At 38.3% G+C, this 14308-nt stretch overlaps 1 protein-coding gene across 1 annotated transcript in view; it reads left to right on the forward strand.

Moving 5' to 3' along the window:
• Positions 1 to 14308, forward strand: part of GNAS (GNAS complex locus) — a 136236-nt gene that overhangs the window by 42516 nt on the left and 79412 nt on the right. Inside the window, exons 4-5 of the mRNA XM_019548197.1 lie at positions 10997 to 11051; positions 11139 to 11258. Of these exons, the coding sequence (XP_019403742.1) occupies positions 10997 to 11051; positions 11139 to 11258 (175 nt within the window). The remainder of the gene's footprint in view (positions 1 to 10996; positions 11052 to 11138; positions 11259 to 14308) is intronic.

Below are 14308 nucleotides of genomic sequence, written 5' to 3' on the forward strand. Positions count from 1 at the left end.
TAGTTTCCTTTGTAAAAAAAAAAAAAAAGGAAATAAAAGAATGTTTGCATATTTTTTTTAGTTTTTCTGCACATAATTCCCTGGGTTGCAATTGTGGAATTTCTGCTTGGAATGCTTCCCAGTTAACTCCAGTGAGTGCAGAAGTGTCTGAACAGGATTAACAGGGAAAGTACCTGAAGTCTGTCTAATCAAATAAAGTGGTTGCACTTCTGTCTGATACTGTTAATTCTCTGTATTTAAAGGGAGCAGACTAATCTGATGTAACATACTTGTGTAGATAAACTGTAAGAGCTGGAGAACAGTTTGCCCTCTTCTGAATTGTAAAGCATGAATTACTGGGCCCTTGTCCAATATGTTGAATGCACTATATCAGGGGCACTTTACTCCTTATGGGTCAGATTTGCTCCATAGCGCCATGTTATCCAGCCTACACAGTTCCCCAGGGGTCCAGAATTTGGCAGCTGGGAGAGTAAGTAGTGGGAACATTAATTGCCACTTCCCTGGTCCAAAATTTCCAGACCCGTGAGGAGTCCGGTTGGCTAAATAACGTGGCCCTGTGCACCAGATGGCACAGTGTGTGGCCAGATCCAGGGGTGTACAGGGCTGGAAGGTTGGACGGTACTGTACTGTATGGGGGTAAAAGGTTATTTGTGAATGTTTAGTTAACATTCATATCTTTAAACCAATGTTTCCCAACCTCTTCTAGCCCAAGGCACACTTACATTAATAATTTTTTTCTGTGGCATACCTGTTAAGACGTTCCCTATCCTCATAACCTATTGTAGCTCAATGCCATGGCAAAATTCTGCGGCACACCTGTTCACATCTGATGGCACACTTTTGTGCTGCAGCATACTGGTTGGGAAACACTGTCTTAAACTTGCTAGTTAATTAGTTGAGGTAAAGGGATGGCATACACAGAAAAATGGACCTGATTTCTGGCTCTGCTCGTGCTTCTTTGGGCCCTTTATAGGCACGAAGGGGCTGTGGAACTAGTTAAATTGGTTTAGGAAGGAATTTTCTTAGATTAAGGGGGGTCAACATTAAGACTAAGGGAGTTAGTACCAGAACGTCATAACTATATCACACACCACTACATGTATGATATGGTCATAAAGTCACTGTACTCTGGCTCTACTGTCTGAACACAGACATCTGGGATTTAAGTTTGATTGGCTTTGAGGCTTCGTGAACTTCCAGCAGCAGCCAAATTAGTCCCCAGCAAGTCCTAGAATCCTATAGCTGCCAAGTGGTTCACAGTTCGCTTTCTGACCTCTCCCCTGGAGAGTCTCCACTGAGCACAGCTAAGAGGAACCTGAAAACCGGGGCCCCAGTGTGTGTAGGTAGGGTGTAGTTTTCTTGGCAGTTGTATAATCATCTTACTATGGAGCTGTTCACTGGATGGAAAGAAAGGCAGATGCAAATAAGGTTTTCATCCTCTATGCTTGGTTTTCCATATTTCTGTTTTTTAACACTTGCTTCCCTGACAGTTACTTCCATTGATTGTAGGAGCTGTATTTTATTTGGTCAGTGGCTCACCACATTAGTTGCTAGTCTTAAAGTGAACCCTTATAGTCTTGAAAATGGGTAGTGGCTGTCTGCAGACTGTGTGTGTGTGTGTTGTGTGTGTACACTGTGTTAATCAGTGAAAGAAGATAAGTTCTCAGTTTGTGTGTAAAGAGCCCAGCAGGAGCAAAGCAGCTTAATGGCATTTTATCCAACAAAATAATCAAAAGGCAACTCTTGGAAGCCTAACAAATTTTATATTATATATGGGTGAAGCTGATTATACTTTTTGGGAAAGTTTAGCTAGTGGTATGCCAGGACTCTGGAAGCTGGATCCATTTGAAAATCAGTGTAGTGAGATTTTATTTTAGCCATGTATTACATTAAGTATATTTTGACTCGAGCTATTCAAGCCTCTTTTGTCAAATAGACATTATTTATAATTGAGTAGAATGAACAGGGAAAGGGAGCAATCTGGCTAGCGCTGGTTCCGATTTTTAGTGTTATGGGTCAACAAAAGAACAGGTCAGAACTCGTTAGCCTGACAGAGCGGGTAGTTGGTATTCAAAATCTCTAAGGGAAAAAGTAAAAGCAAAATCCTGAAAGTACAAACAATGTTTGGTGGAAGGGAGTTTTTGTGGAAGAGGGGAACTTTGTTTAGGCTTTTAAAAAGAGGGCATAGAGACACTATACCCCTGGAGGGAGATTAGTTTAAGCTAAAGGGCAGTATCGTCATAAGAAAAATGGTTATAAACTGTCCCTGAATCAGTTTACATGTGAAATTTAGTTTGTAAGCATTCAAGAAGGGCTCTGAGATGGTCTTGCAACAGGGGGCAAGAAAACTAACGGATTGCAAGGGGGAACTTGGTGAGTGTGTGGCATAGGACTGGAATAATGATCCAGGTCCCTTCTTGTCCCATTTCCTACCTTTCTTTTCCTTTCTCCCCATTTGATTTTCAGTAATATTATATCATTCTAGTCTAACACTTCCCTTCCTCATTGCATATCTACGATTGTACTGTGATTTTTATTTTTACATTTCCCCCCTCTTTCCTTTAGACATCCCCTTTCTCTTTGTGTTACCTCTGCCCGTACATTTGCCTCAACAGCTGAACCTGTGCATTAAGGCAGCTACTTTAAGCAGGGTCTCATATTTCAGGTCACATTCAGAGGTAGAAAGGATTTTTTTCCCCCAGTGCACAATTAGTTACATACATTCCAGGGTTTTTTTGGGTTTGCATTTCTCTGAATGTGGCCACCTCTGAAGACAGGACACCCACTGGGGTGCCCTGAACCTTTAGGTGGCACAGGAAATTTTCTTGTGCATTTGGGTGTCTTGTCTCGAGGTCAGACTGGTTATGGTTGAGAATTGGAAGGGAATTCATTCCCTCAGGTGAAGGTAGTGCAGGCCATGTATTGCCTTCTGTGCTGCGTGGGTGCGGGTTAGTGGCTGGGACTGTTTGGACATATTTCCCCTAATCTGTTCCCGTGCAGGATCCATATGCATTGCAATTCAGTTTCTCATGCTCTGGACTCGCAATTCAAAACAATTTAGTCTCCAGACATACTTGTGGTACACAACAGTTTAGTCCACAGGCTATTGAAATGCTTTTAAATAAAATGTATAGGACTCGGGTCATGGTGGATTTGATTTAAATCAAATCAGTTGAAATTGTGATTTAAATTCATGGGTCAGGAAGCCTCGATTTAATCATTCTTGTTGTTTGATATCCTTTATTCATTTAACTTCTTGAAACTTTGCACTTTTTGAGAGAGGTAAGGGCTTGACTCTGTACACAAACTTGCAGAGAGACAAGAGAGCTGATGGGGTAATCGGGTCTGTTTTCTCCTCTCCATACACTGCTGTTAACAAGGCTGTTATCTCTGGAGACGCAAATCCGCAGTTTGAGAACTGAAACTAAGCACCACAGAGATGCTTAATGAGATCTTCTAGACTGATCACTGAGTCCCATTGGGTAGAGTGGTTTTCTTTAATCTTTCCTAATCTATAGAGGAGCCTCTGGGAACCCCACAAGATTGGCCCCTAATATAGTCCATGGTCTGTTGTGACCTATTTATAAAACTTTTCTAAAAAGGGTATATTCATATATTGTCTTAAATAGTATATAATTAGAAGTTATAGTCCCTATTCCATGGTGATATATTTGAGCTTTAATATATCTTAAATTAAAACTGGGGGGGGGGGGTTAAAACCATCTTAACAAAAAATTGGAATTAAATTAAAAAAGAATCCATTTTGGGGGGTTTTTTTAATGGTTGATTTGTATTCCATCCTGGCTCAGATAAGAGGTATTGGTATGAAAAGCCTGCAGTACACAGAAGCTCAGTACTAGATGATCAAATAATTCCTTCTTTCCTCAAACTCAGTATAAAACAAACAGATTCACTAACTTTTCTGTGATGTCTTATAGAAGGAAGTGTTAGAGTCACTTTATCACATTATGATAATGTCTCTAACAGTAAACCCAGGCTGCAGCACTGATTTCATTTACTGCTGATTTACAAAGTAACTTAGGAAATTGGTGTAAGTTTGGATCCCAGTTTAATGTTTATTGATGACTGTAAGATCTTAATGTTGTGGGTTTCACTGCTTGTAGTCCTAGTTCTGTACATCTGGGTTGTACACGTTCAGCATTTATTAGACGGATTCAGAAAGCAAAAATGAAAATTACTCTAACTTTTGTTGGGAAGACTAAAGAAGTCTTAATGCACAGTTATGTTAAGACCTTTGAAATACATGAGCACATTATATTGTATCTGAAAGTATATTTATTACTGTGAATTTGTTTGCAAAGCATCCCAGACTGTGAGGTCCTTTCATTTAAAATGAGAGAGAGAGAGAAACCCTGGCATCTGCCATTTACTTTTATTTGTATTATGTGATAGCAAATTGATACTTAGTTCAGTACAGTTGGGATACAGAGGGAAGGGAAGTTACTTTTTCTTGGTATTTTTATGCTGACTTATGTATACTTCTTTGGCAACTAATCAACCTAACTAGAAATGCTGATGTTTTGTAGAATTATCAGATATAATTGGATGTCTTTTTCTTTTCTTCTTCCAGCAAATTTAAGATAGAGAGCTGATTTTGAAACAGCTTCAGAAGTTGAGCTATTTATGCAATAATTCCTAAGACTTTGCCCATTAAAAGTGGCAAAAGCCAGGTTGTTAACAACTCTCAGAGGAAGCCAAAGGCAATTAATATACTATATTAAAATAAATATTCCTCCAGTTGTCAGCATTTGCCATTATTCACTTTAAATCTATATTGCTCTTTATGGTCTGTAACAGTGATATAAACATTTGGTATATGTAGTGCATTCTGACAGCTACAGTAAATTGGCAGTCTTCTGGCATAATTAATAATGAGTGTGTTAATTTTGGATATGGAAATTGTTACATGATCTGAAGTTACTGATCACAAGGAGGAGTTCCTGCCCTCGGGCAACCAACCTGTGCCCTATGTCTTTATGCCAGGAATGGGCAAAATGCAGCCTGGGGGCTGGATGTGACCTGCCAGGCCATTCTATCCGGCCCGCAGGGCCCCTAAAACTTCTAGAAAATGAATATTTATCTGCCCCTGGCTGCTGATCATGCGGCCCTTGATGGGTTGCCAAAACTCAGTAAGCGGCCCTCTGCCCAAAATAATTGCCTGCCCCTGATTTATGCACTTACCAGGATTCAGGGCAGGATGGGTGATGGTTAGATAATATGGGAATGAATGCTACTAAAGTACAAGCCGCTATTTCACAGACATTGTTCACTTTTGTCTTTTAAAATGGATTAAAGTTGGAAATCGGCTCAAACTAAATGCACGCATCCTTGAATGTAAACATTGTTTATTTAAGTAATGTGCTAAAGAATTTTAAGTGTACTGTTTTCTCATTAGAAGAGATGAGTATATTCATTTTCCAGGGGAAAGCCTTCTGCTTTAGGTGTTCGTTGTGCCTGGATGAATTGGCAATCATAATTCATCCTTATTGAAAGTTTTTTCTGTGACATGCTCTTGATGTGACATGCTCTTTCTGATCAAAGCCTCCTTACCCTGACTCCCATATATACACCTGCAGCATTGCAATTGCATCTTTACAGTACTTTTATTATCCTTCCAGTGATTGGTCCATAAAAAGCATTTTATAATCAGGCTACAGAGTTTGCTATGTAGTTCCCATTTTACTGTGAAAGTGCTTGTCTTTCATTTTTTGAATAACCTTGATATTTTGTGCATGTTACAATGGCAGTGGCATGTGACAGTGCATATTTTTGTTACTGTCTTAGGAAAAACAACTAAAAATTTTTGTTGTTTGAATTGACTTTCAGAAAAAATTGTGATTTTTTTTTTTTTTCTTTTGTAGTTAATTGCAGGTTTACTATAGAATTCAGAGGAAACCCACTTGTTTGTCATTTTTCTTTCATAAAAAGTTTGAAAAATGAAATACATGTGCAATTTTTAAATAAGTTATTGTACTATTATTAGTATTGATATATTTACAATTGTACACATTCCTTAGTAGTTGTCTGGGTATTTCTAAGATATCTGTGATAAAGTACATGATTTCTTAACCGTGTCATCATTTCCAGCTAAGCATGTGATTAAATAGGAGTTGAAACTAATACCTCTGCTCTGTCAATTATTAGAACCAGTTAGAGCAGTGGCATTGCACATTTCATTAATGTGACTTTGTTTTTAATAATCACCATAACATTTTATTTAGTCTTTGGCACCACCATCTGATTTCTTTTTTATTCTCCCAGCAACAAGTGCAGTGGTTCATGAAAAATGGACTACTTTACTCGTGTTTTTTCTGAGTGAGTTTCTTGGAGTATTAATGTGGAAATGTTTTTCTTTTTTCAAAATTCTGCATTCCTGCTGTAACATCGCTATTCACTTTGTCTCTGGAATCTAGGATGAAAGGAAAGTTAAAATTAAACAGTCTTACAAAAAGCAGTCTGCTTGGTAGGCTGCTGATTTATGTAGAATTTGATAAAGCATTATAAAATCTAGACAAAAAGGTTGCCTTACTCTTTTAGAATCCATGCCCTAATGATTTTTCATGAAAGTCACTTAAACAGGTGATTTAAGTGATTTACCAAATAGGGATGACTTTCTGAATTGGGATTTTGATTCTTTTGACCTTTGGTGTTTTGATTTCTTTTAAAATAAAAGGTTGCAGTGAATAGGTTTCAGTAGCCTTCTTCTGCTAAATAGGTCAGTCTTGCTTTTGGCCCTTTAAAATAGCTAAAACATGATAACTATTTTTACAATCTTCAACTACAACAAAATTTAATATTTTGCTTGGGCTAAATCAAACTATGTTACAAATTAAGTTAGAAAGAGTGCTCTTGACCCATGCATTGTCTTGGTGTTCCCTGAGCTGCAGAACAAGCATGCTGAATGAACTGTCACCCATTTAACACAAATACTGCCATACTGCTATGGCTGTTCCAGTCCATCGCAATCAAAGATTTTGTGGGGGCAAGAGGTAAATTTGTTTTCCTGTGTTAGCACACTGGGGGGAAAAAACTACATGGAAGAACCAGAACTGAAGTAAACTAATCCACTTTCCATTTTAAAGCCAATGTATCAAATAAACAGATAAAGTAATGGGTGATGTAAAATGATTCACCTGATTCGTAATTTGAAATCTGCCACGTCCACCTATTAAGACAAAGAAAATCTACTTAAAATATTTTTAACCCAGCGGTAGTCATATAGAAATAATTCTGACAGCAGCAAATGGGTGGTAGGCTCCATGTTTTCAGAACTCAGTAGGCCAAAATATTTGTATAATTTCTGAAAATAGTGTTTATTGAAGTGATGGATTTACTGCAGTTTTTGAAAATCTCTGAATAAAAGCTGTTGTTAAGTCATGCCTTTTTAAATCAGTTGTACTGCATGTAAGTAGTTGGATAAAGGGTTGGTGAACATTTTGAGTTTCCGAAGTGAAGCACCTCATTGTCATGGAAAATGTGCACGTACTAAACATTACAAAATGCAAAATGAGACGGTACATTCATTGCTTTGTAATAAGATTCTTTGTTTACAGGCTGTGCCACAGGGCCATAGCAACAAAACCAGAACTAGGGACACAAAGTATTCTGGCCATAAAGATGGCGATGAATATCTATCAATTTGTGAATTGTGGGAGTTTCGCACCATTGTGAAACCCATTATCACTTTTTATTTTTCTACTCATAGCTTGAGAAGCTATTAACAGGCATAGATAAGACATTGACTAAAAATTAGAATGTAATATCGTATGTATCTTTATTGTACAAAATGTATTGTTCCAAAAGTAAATTTAGGTAATATCTATCTTTCTCAAGATATCTTAAAAAACCTGTTTGGGGAGAAACATAAATCTAGTTGGCTCTAAAAACAGCAGAAAGCCTTCTAGTCTGTTCTTACTTTGTTTGTACCAGTTCTACAAAGCATCTTAACCTTTAGTACATACACAATCTATTTGAGCTCTTTGAGATTGTACAAGGTGCAGTTTTGCAGGTTTTGGTCTTTGAAGAAAGGGGGCAAAATCAATCCAGAGTAAATACTCAATTTTAAACCAGTTCCTGTATGCTTCCTTCCTTCTCTTTTTATCCAGGCATGTTCACTGCATTGCTTACCCTATTCTTTACAAGGACAAATTTAGAAATGGGAAGTCACTGTGGTTAATGCAACTGCAGTTGCAGCAACCACATAATATCTTCCTCCCCACCTGTAAATACTTTAAAATGCCAGTGTTCTTAGTGTGTATTTTGGAGGAAGGAGTCTAGTCTCAGGGGCTAAAAAAATGAAAGAGGGAAGATGGGAAGGCATTGAGGATGGAGAGGACTGTTGATCTCCCCTTTTTCTCTGTCTTATTTATTTTCCTTAGTTCAGTACTTTTGGCCTCTTCTGGCTTGTTGCCCTGTTCCCATCAACAGTGCCAAATCCCCAGAGCGAAAAACTGGTAGTCTGTTAAATATAGTGGAATCGGAGTAAGAGGGTCTGTAAGTACAAACGCAACAAAACAAAGAATTACCATCTGTTTGATGTTAGAATGTCACTAGCCTGCCTGCATCCAGCTCTGCTAGAGCCTTGGTACAAAGCATGTTCATGCTGTTGTTCTCTTTCAGTAGATAAATGTATTTGTTACGCTACCGTCAAATCTTAGCAGCTTTAGAAAAATTACCTCCAGACCTGTATGCACTCAGAAAATGCAACGTGGAAGCAGCTAGTACAGTGTTCATGTTTTCAAGGACTTTGTCTTCTCCTGAAGTGTTTCTTAATCTTTTATTTCACATTTCTCCAGTCATGCCCAGTAATCTTTGCCTGTCTTGTTGAAGTTGTGTGGCCCCCCCCCCCCCTCGGCTGTTCTTCTGTATTCCTGATTGCTGATTATACTTTCAGTTTCGTTTTGTTTGCGACTTGTGATTAATTATAGAGAAGTGAAAACAATAAGAAGCACTTGGAACAGAACAATGCTTCATTAGCTCCACAAAATATAAATAATTACCCAGACAATGAAGTGTTCTGTGATGCTTAATTTTACATAGTGTAAAAAGGCTACCTTAGCAATTTTTAGCGGTTTTTTTGGTTTATTTTTTTTTCAGGAGTTATGTGGATAACTGACATGAGTTGGTTTACAGCAGATTTGATTAAAATAGCAAATTAATATGCATCAAGAAATTAATAATACTTTAATACAGTTTTTCATCTTCAGTATTGCACAATCAACATTATATTGTAGACTTGTTTTTAAAAAAAAAAGCCTAAGCTAATAGTAAACTCTAAGGCAATAAGATTCATGCTAACACAAGAAGCCTCTCAATTATGCCTCTCGTTTGACAAAATTTGCACATATGTTGCAAATAATAATATAATTACTGTTCAAAAAATTTTGGTAAAGACCATAGGTTTAAATTGGACACATTGGCCGCGTGCAGACAAGCACAGCTGTGCAAAATGTGGCACTGCAGGTACTTCTGTGACTGTGTACTGCACATTCAGCTGTTCTCCACACTCCAGGGTAGCAGCGTGAGGGTTTTTTTTGATGCTAGGATCTCCCAGGGTCAAAAAATACCCACCAAAAAAAAAAAAAAAAGGAAAAAGGTTGGTACATGTGGGGACAACGCTCTGCTCAAAACCACGACGGCAAAACCAACACTGGCTGCCAACCAGGAGGTCCCCTGCACCCCCGGTAAGGTGTCTTGGACCAGCTCAGTGCTGGCCCCAGCCTTCCCTATCCTGTCTGGGGCAACCTGCATGGCATAGGCATTCCTTGGGGACAACTAGTACAAGGTGTGCTGCTGCTTCATGTCCCCAGGGAAACAAACATCCACACTTGTGTGGACATGGCCATTGACTGCTTACGGAAGTTTAAAAAAAAACCCCACAAAACAAAACAAAAAAACCCCCAAATGGTGCTTTGCTTTAGACTTGGTGAGTCCCCACGCTGAGTCCAGTGCATGTCCAGAAGAAGCATTGCATTTGTTGGACCCGGCTCACCCAACGTCTGTATAGATCGGGTGCTTTAGTGGGTTTTTTGGGCACTTTTACATAATAGCTGATTTGAGTCAGCTTTAGATAAGAGTGTGCCAGAAAGCCCTGCAGAAGTGCCTGATCTATATAGATGCTGCAGACCCAGGTCAAATGTACTGCTGCTTCCAGTAAAGCATGCTTTTTGGATTTTTTTTAACATCTGTAAACAGCCATTATAACCAATTATAATCCTGGTGAATTCAGTGGAGTAAAATCACTGATGCCATAGCTTTATTTAGCCTGCTGAGTGACAATAGCTTCTTTCAGATCCAGTGCAGACAGTCCCAAATAAAAGTATCACCGCATATCATATTCAGAGTATTGTAGTCTCTTGTAGAATAATCTGCTTGTATTTTGTTAAAAATGCTATACATTGGATTAGTCCTCTTAATCCCATTTTACTTGGCATGTCTGTGATGTTAAATGTACATATCTCCTTCTGGTCTAAGCTCTCTGTTCCAGATTTTTTCTTCTCTGACTGTTTTCACTCTCAAATCTTTTGTGTACTTTTTATGTGCTTTGCTTTCTTCTGACTTGTTTCTACTTCTGGTACCTTGTCCATTTTATCTCTTCGTTTCCTGCTTTGTGCTGTTCCAAATAGCCTCCAGGTATTTCTAGCCTGTACACTCAAATATAACCAAACCTGCTTTATCTACAGAATGTCTGCTAGGGCACTAATACAATTTCCTCACCATCAAAGATTACAGTAAGTTTATATGTTTAAGTACATACATTTGAAATGGAAAAAAATTTCCATTTTCTCTTACCAGGTAATATATTTGATCTGGCCTAATGACAAACATATCCAATGACTGAGTAGTGGTAGGGTAGCTATGTTATTTGTTTGAGTAATATTTAATTTTGATGAAACATTCTTACTTTTGCATTCCATTTGATAGACTTCAGTGTCTTTATGGCTCATAAATTTAACATATGTTTTCTTGGTTACAGGGAGAAGAAAATGAAAATTCAGGATATTAAAAACAATATTAAAGAAGCTATAGAGGTAAGTCTGTAAGCCATTGTTTGTAGCAACTCAAAACCTATGTTTTTAAACCCTAACTCTCCAATATATGTATTCTTCTCTTTGTAGACAATAGTGACAGCAATGGGGAATTTGGCACCTCCAGTTGAACTAGCCAATCCAGAGAACCAGTTTCGAATCGACTACATCTTAAATTTAGCTAACCAGATAGACTTTGATTACCCTCCAGTAAGTAAATATCATTTGGGCGGGGGGGGGGAGGAATTGTTATTTTGTTGTAACAAGTAATTATGATGACACTGGGGAAATACAGATGTTTACAAAATGACATTTAATTCCATGAGACATCTTATAATGGACACAAAGCAACGGTCCTACTGTATAATACCCATGTCCCATCTAGTCCAAATACTCTTCAAAGACCACTCACTATATGAGAAGGGCTCAAGAAGCTTTGTGGGACACCAGTGGGCATTATTTGTTCCCCATAAAGGTCTCCTGATAAATGTCTCCTAATCAAGAAGAGCTAGCTTGTGTTGAGCCTTAAAGTTTTATATTCCCCTTCCAAAGTTTTTTGTTTACCTTAGTTATTATAGTGGAACAAAGAATTCCTTGTTTTGAATCCAGTGTTTGGAAGAATTTCTGAAGGCTAAAGAAATACCCGTATACCTTGATGATGATTTCAAATTCTAATAAATATTAGTGTAATAGAAGCTGGGTATAAGTACCACCTCTTGGGAATAAAGTCTGGGTGCTTTTTTCAGAGGTTGATCTTGCCACCTTTTTGTCAACCCCCCCCCCAAAAAAGAAAAAAAAAGCAGGCTATATGTTATCTATAAGCAGTGCAATTTAGTTAGATTGTTTCTAGCAATTAAATACATGTCTTGTACTCATACAATGTGTCTGCTGCTTATTAGAACTGGGTCATGCAGAGTACTTTGCTACAATCTGGTGATTCTAATAAGCAGCAGCATCCTGCTGCACCCACACACAGTTTATTTTCCAGTGCTACTGCACATAATACGATGTTTTTATACCACAAGTATGCTTTTTTATTGGAAATACAGCTGAGTGCCGAAAGTTTGATTATGCCATGTTCAGAGATCTCATGAATTTGCTTTTTTGGCATTTATAGCAAGTCCCGATCACATTGCTGACTAAATGGAAGTTGACAAAGATATTTTTGACAAGATGCGAGACTTCTCTGTTGGCCTCTAAGTCTAGTAAAGGTAGCTGGCAATGATCTTTTTGCACTAATTGCAAGACTTTTTAGAATTTCAAACTTTGAAGTAAAAAAACATAGTGACTTATCTGGCTTTGGACACCTTGTTATTGTGATGGGGAAATAGGAGTGTATATGTTGGAAGAGGGTGTACTTGTATGAGGTGATTCACAGTTAGAAAATTTTGGTTTTGTAGCAGTGCTTATATCCAAACTGCTCTTTTATCAGGTGTGCTTACATTCAGTTTCTACTTCTATTCCTGAGCACTAGTACAGTACTGTATCACAAAGGTATTGTGTTGATCAGTCCATTGATATTTGTTAAGCTCTTTTAGGTCCTTGGATGTAAATGTTGAAAATAAAATGGAGGCTTTTGGTATAGGTCAGGGGTCAGAAACCTGCAGCTATTCACCCTGTAGAGCCAGGGTACTTTGGCAGTGGGAGGGCTTAATTTTTGCAGAAGAAGGGGGAGACAATCAGGTCCTATTGCCCACCCACCTTGGACCTGGGCTGGGTCATTCTGCCCCACGCACTAGTGTAGGTCATTGGTTCACTTGACTTCAGTTGATTGACTTGCTTTCTCAATAGAATTGCAACTAAAAGTGTCGTTTTGCTCCTTTTTTGTATTAAGGGTGAGTGAAGCAAGGCAGAATCTTGGTCCACACACACTTTTACTACGAGAGCCAGTGTGTGCAAGCTTTTAGAGCATGATGGGGTTCTTACTGGCTTCTGGATGATAATGCTGGTTTAAAGGTCCTTTGTTAAACTGTAGGGGGTTTTCTTCAGCCAAATGCACTAAATGTTTATGCCATGATTCTGCAAAGGCCTATACTTGTCTTGTAAGTACTCCCATTTTAAGTACGCTTTGTCTAAATGTTTGCCTGAACAAGGCTTTAAACTGGATTTTCATTAACCTCCAACTTGACAAAACACTATTAGCAGGTTCTGTCCCTAGTGGTGATACAAACTAAATGGAAGTCTCATTTGAGTGTCAGGTAGTATTCCTCTGGTACCTGAACAATTGAGCCTGTGCATTAATTATGTGACCAAAACAAATTAAATACCCAGGATGTCTCTAGTTCCTAACTCCCAGGGCATAGTAATTGAAATATGTGGTCCTTAGATGCCACAGTAAGAACAGGGAAGACTTTGTGCCAGACGATTTAAAAGTACCTGAAAGAAGAAGCCCTTTCCTGTCAGTGGAAAGAGAAGCCTGAACTGCTGTTTTGCAAGTTAGGTAGTACAGTTGCACAGAGAGTGGCTACATGCTGAACGTCCTTAATTCACCAACAGTATTTTAACTGTTTTAAATAAACCACAGGATGCCAAGATCACTACTACACAGGTACTGCAGTAACTCCCACTTACTATCTTTTTATATATGTGCATATTTTATACATATCTGTAAAATAGGTAAAGTAAAAATGAAATTTGTAATACTTGAGAGAAACACTGGAGCTTCTGAAATCAATTTTTTTTTTAAATGTAACTTTATTTTCTGCTAGTGCCTAATGTTCTAAATCACTTTAGACACAGAGACATTTGGGCAATTTGCAATGCTGTGTTTGAACCCAAAAAACCTACAGTACCTTGGTAGAAGGATAGAGAATATAATGGTAGAGATATTAGCTCCCTATCTTCTTCTCCAGCCTTTCATTCTGTCATTTGTGCTTCCTTCTACCACACCTCCAGATACCTAGTGGGAGCTGTACCCAGTGGCAGCAGAACTTCACCTACTTTAACTTGTGATTTAACACGTGCTTTAAGGCTTGCAGTAGCAAACTCTTTCCTGCATAAGTTAGTAATGCTAAGGAGTTAGGGTTTTTTTTTTGTTTTAAGCAATAATAATGTTCGCCAGTCCTTAAATGCAATAAGGAAATGTTTAGTGTGCCACAGGTTTTGCCTCCTTATCCTACCTATTTGCTTGGTTGGAACTAGGGGTGTACCTATTGAGGTTTTTGGGGCTGATAACAATGTCCAGTTTTTAAGGAGGCATATTGGCCGATACCAGTCCAATTTCTGATACAGCATAGAGAGCTGCCTCCAGCTGGTAAGTC

The sequence above is a fragment of the Crocodylus porosus genome, unplaced genomic scaffold, assembly GCF_001723895.1.
Source record: "Crocodylus porosus isolate Cpor-Errol unplaced genomic scaffold, CroPor_comp1, whole genome shotgun sequence".
NCBI lineage: Eukaryota > Metazoa > Chordata > Crocodylia > Crocodylidae > Crocodylus > Crocodylus porosus.